Below are 3,588 nucleotides of genomic sequence, written 5' to 3'. Positions count from 1 at the left end.
GCTGGTAATAATCAGTGATGGGACACAACAATGATGTTTATACGAGATTGTGGATTTAGCTATATGAATAAGAAAGATCAAGTTTAAACATTGTAATAGAGGCTAATAGTGTAGCTCAGGAGCTAGCTCGATTTAGTTTTTGTATCAAATTATCTAGCACTTGGGATGGTGATCTCTCTAGTTTCCTGATCGGCAAACTAGTAGATGATGTAGACATTTGGATGAATGAATAAAACTAGTCATGATGACCTTTTCTTTTAAAAAACTAAGGAAAGACCTATCTGATTATTTTTGGAAAAGAATCTAGGAAAGAGGATTCGCCCAATAGGTGAGTACACGGGAAAACAATCCTATACTACTTGGTGGTATGCTTCCTTTCTGTAGGCCAACTTAATAGAGCATATCGACATCTCCACCAGAACTCGAGGCGCAAATTTCCCTGCTCACCCCAGTCGGTCGGGGCCATTCCTCGACGCCGGCCCAATTACGCTCCTCTACCACTGATTGTGGCCACGCTTCTCGATGTCGGGCAAGTACGATGCTGGTTGTCGGTGTCGCTGGTCCTCTCGCTTCGTCTTGGCACCGAAGCAATCTAGAGAAATTCAACCAGTCTGACGAGACGACAATGGAGTCAGGCGATTGAATGCCGCCATCTTGCCACAGTGCTATCACCATCGGGACGAGCACACTAAACTTGGAATCAAGTTTTGGGAAAGGGTTGGGTCGGGAGAAATTGCCTAATTGTTTTAAAATTTGTACTGCTTGGTGTCGCTCAATGGAGTTAGTCTACACCGTCTTTCCCACCATGAGTGATGATAGTACATATTATGAATAAGTACCCAATTTAGCAGTTAGTGCACACTCGACCCTTCAAGGCTCCGTTAGCGAGCACATGGATTCACCTATCGTTCCGATGGCCGGTAGGAGAATCCCGGTGCCTTGGATCCAGCTAGTAGTTTAGGTTAGGGGTTTTAGTCCTTGCAAGTTTGGCGCTTGGGTGGATGCCAACGCTTCATCTTCGAGTTAGTCTTCCGGGCCTCCTCGAGTTCATCCGTTTGGACAGAGCTCTGAGATAGATTCATGTCGTCTCCTTGGGGAGGCGAAGTTAGGGTTCTCTTCGCGCGTGGGCGATGGCAAGATTGGCGAGGTTAGGGTTCTCGTCACACGTGGGCGATGGCAAGATTTGATGTCTGGTACTTCATATCAATTCAGTGGTTCAACAACAACGACTGCGGCTACAGGACACTGGTACTTAGGGCCACGTGCACAAAGTCTCCCTGGCTGTCACTGACAAAGTTCGGTAGGGGGGCGGCGACAACAACGCATTGACAACTTGTTCTGACGGCAATAGTGGTTGTTCGGTTGTCCAAAGATCTCGATGTAATTCTTATTATGCTTGCTTTCTACTTTTGATGAACTTTTGTAATAAATTCATTTTTTTTTCTAAAAAAAGCACCCAATTTAAATCATGACAAACTTGAAACCATTAATGTAAATCATAACTAATTTGAAGAACATAAACAGATAGAGCTGGAAACAGAGAGATGCAAAGGAAAAGGAAAACAATAGATACAAAGAATGTCTGATCTTCAACAAGGTGGAAATTCTCGTATCTCGTATGTACATATTCCTGCGGATACAAATTTCAAATAGTCCTAATACTATTGTAGCTATGTGCTAAAAAATAATACTAGAAAAGACTCAGAGCCTAGATGTCCAATTCGGAGAACACTAAATCAACCAGTTGTGTAAGTGTCGTTGTCCTGCTTCGCTTGGCCGGAGTACGGATGAGCGCCTCCACGGTGTACGGGCTGTTCTTGCTCTGTCAAACAAAACCAGAAACATCCATGCAAAAATATCAGCACAAAATCAACGAATTCGTGCAATGCAAATTAGTCCCAGAAACCAACCGATCGAGAGCACAATAGATAATAGATTGGATAGTGGTTGATGGTACCTTGGAGCAAGTGCGATTCTGGCGTTGCAGACGGGGTAGTCCGACGGGCAGCAGGTGGCGCCGTCCTTGCAGCAGGTGGCGCCCTTGGCAGGGCAGCACCCCCAGACGAAGCACGTCTTCCTGACGCCGTGGGTGCAGCAGCAGGTGCTCCCCGCCGGGCACTTGCTGTGGCGGTCGCAGGCCACCGGCTTCGGCTTCGGCGGGTTTGGTGGCTTGGGTGACGGGTTGGGCCCGTTCTTGACGGGGTAGGACGCCATCATGGCGATGCCGCACTTGCCGGTGCTCGCGGTGACGTTGCGCTCCATCCGGATGTAGCCGTCCTCGCCCCAGTCCGGGCCCCATGAGTTGCGCACGCTCCAGTAGTCCCTGCCATTGTCGGTGCCGTACCCCACCGCCACCACGCCGTGGTCCAGCTCCGTGCCGCACCTGCCGGTGAACACCCCCGACTCGTACAGCTGGAACTCGGGGCCGCCGGCCTCGATGCCCACGCTCACGGGCTGGTGCGCCACCGCCTTCTTCAGCGACAGCTCGTCGTTCTCCGGCACCGACTCGAAGCCGTCGATGGACACCACCGTGCGGCTCCTCTTGGCGTGGTCGCACCTGCCGTCCTTGGCGGTGTAGGGGTAGTCCTCCTCCGTGTCGATGCCGCCGTTCCGGGCGATGAAGTCGAACGCGTCCTCCATCATCCCGCCGTTGCACCCGCTGTTCTGCCCGTTCCTCGCGCACTCTGTTGGAACCGCAGTCCTCTCTCACTCTCGGCTAGAGGTAGAAGAAGACACAAGATACAAAAAATTTCGGGCCGGCGCACGAACGCCGTAGCGGGCGCACGAACGCCCCAATCATTTTCTTCTTTACGGTGACTACATGGCTACAACACCGACTCACGCAACCAATACAGAGACGGGGGATTTATACTCTGGCTCACACAGGGCCGGCCGCCACACTCGGCCACGCACGCACTAACCAACCGCACACATGCAGCCCGTTTACTTGGCCGGCACACACACGTAGCTAGCATATCCATCTAATGCATGCACGCACGACCCGGCCACCCCAACCGGCCACTAACTCACGGCCGACTAATCAGCTAACTACTGACGCGATGCACGCACACGCACGCCGGTGACAACACAACTAGTTGATCTACTAACTAACTATCTACATGCATCAAGATTAATGCTGTAAGGGCATATTTTTTCCTAAGATGTTTTGGTGATTGATGACAATGCTTTTGCGGACTAATCGTGTGCATTGAGTGTTTTCAGAGATTCATCCTTTTGGCACGAGACGATTCCCTCCCCTCGGAGCTTGAAGCGAAGACGGTAGTCCTTTCGAATTAGTTTGGTGGACTAGTTTCATAGGGATCGCCGTTCTATCAAGAGGGGGTCCATTTTGGAAAGGCTAGGGCGGAATCATCACGTACACTTCCTTTGCCCCTCCCTCCGAGCCTTTCCGTTTCGATGATGGGCTCGTTTCTCTTCTCAGTATGCTCTCTGTGGTCCCAGCGGTAGTACCGCGGGCCGGAGCGGTAGTACCGCTGTTAGCCCCCAACTGTGTGCTCTCTCTGGTCCCAGCGGTAGTACCGCGGGACGGAGCGGTAGTACGCTGGGCTACAAGGGTACGCTGGGAGG

General features: G+C 51.3%; 1 protein-coding gene across 1 annotated transcript; it reads right to left on the bottom strand.

Annotated features, from left to right (window-relative positions):
* Window positions 1-1,586: 1,586 nt before the first annotated feature.
* On the bottom strand, window positions 1,587-2,823 carry LOC123166564 (cysteine protease 1-like). Its single transcript, XM_044584371.1, has 2 exons — window positions 1,958-2,823; window positions 1,587-1,822 (listed from the first exon to the last, which is right to left on the bottom strand). The coding sequence occupies exons 1-2, from the start codon at window positions 2,641-2,643 to the stop codon at window positions 1,732-1,734; spliced, it is 777 nt and encodes a 258-aa protein (XP_044440306.1). The 5' UTR covers window positions 2,644-2,823; the 3' UTR covers window positions 1,587-1,731.
* Window positions 2,824-3,588: the final 765 nt, after the last annotated feature.

Source organism: Triticum aestivum, chromosome 7D (genome assembly GCF_018294505.1).
Source record: "Triticum aestivum cultivar Chinese Spring chromosome 7D, IWGSC CS RefSeq v2.1, whole genome shotgun sequence".
Taxonomy (NCBI): Eukaryota; Viridiplantae; Streptophyta; class Magnoliopsida; order Poales; family Poaceae; genus Triticum; species Triticum aestivum.
This window is presented reverse-complemented; position numbering and strand designations above follow the sequence as displayed.

Bases quoted from the DNA above. Each gene is read 5' to 3' on its own strand.
- LOC123166564 (XM_044584371.1), bottom strand. From the start codon at position 2,643: ATGATGGAGGACGCGTTCGACTTCATCGCCCGGAACGGCGGCATCGAC. The intron at 1,823-1,957 runs GTACCATCAACC...TTTGTTTGACAG, and splicing joins AGAATCGCACTTGCTCCAAG to AGCAAGAACAGCCCGTACAC.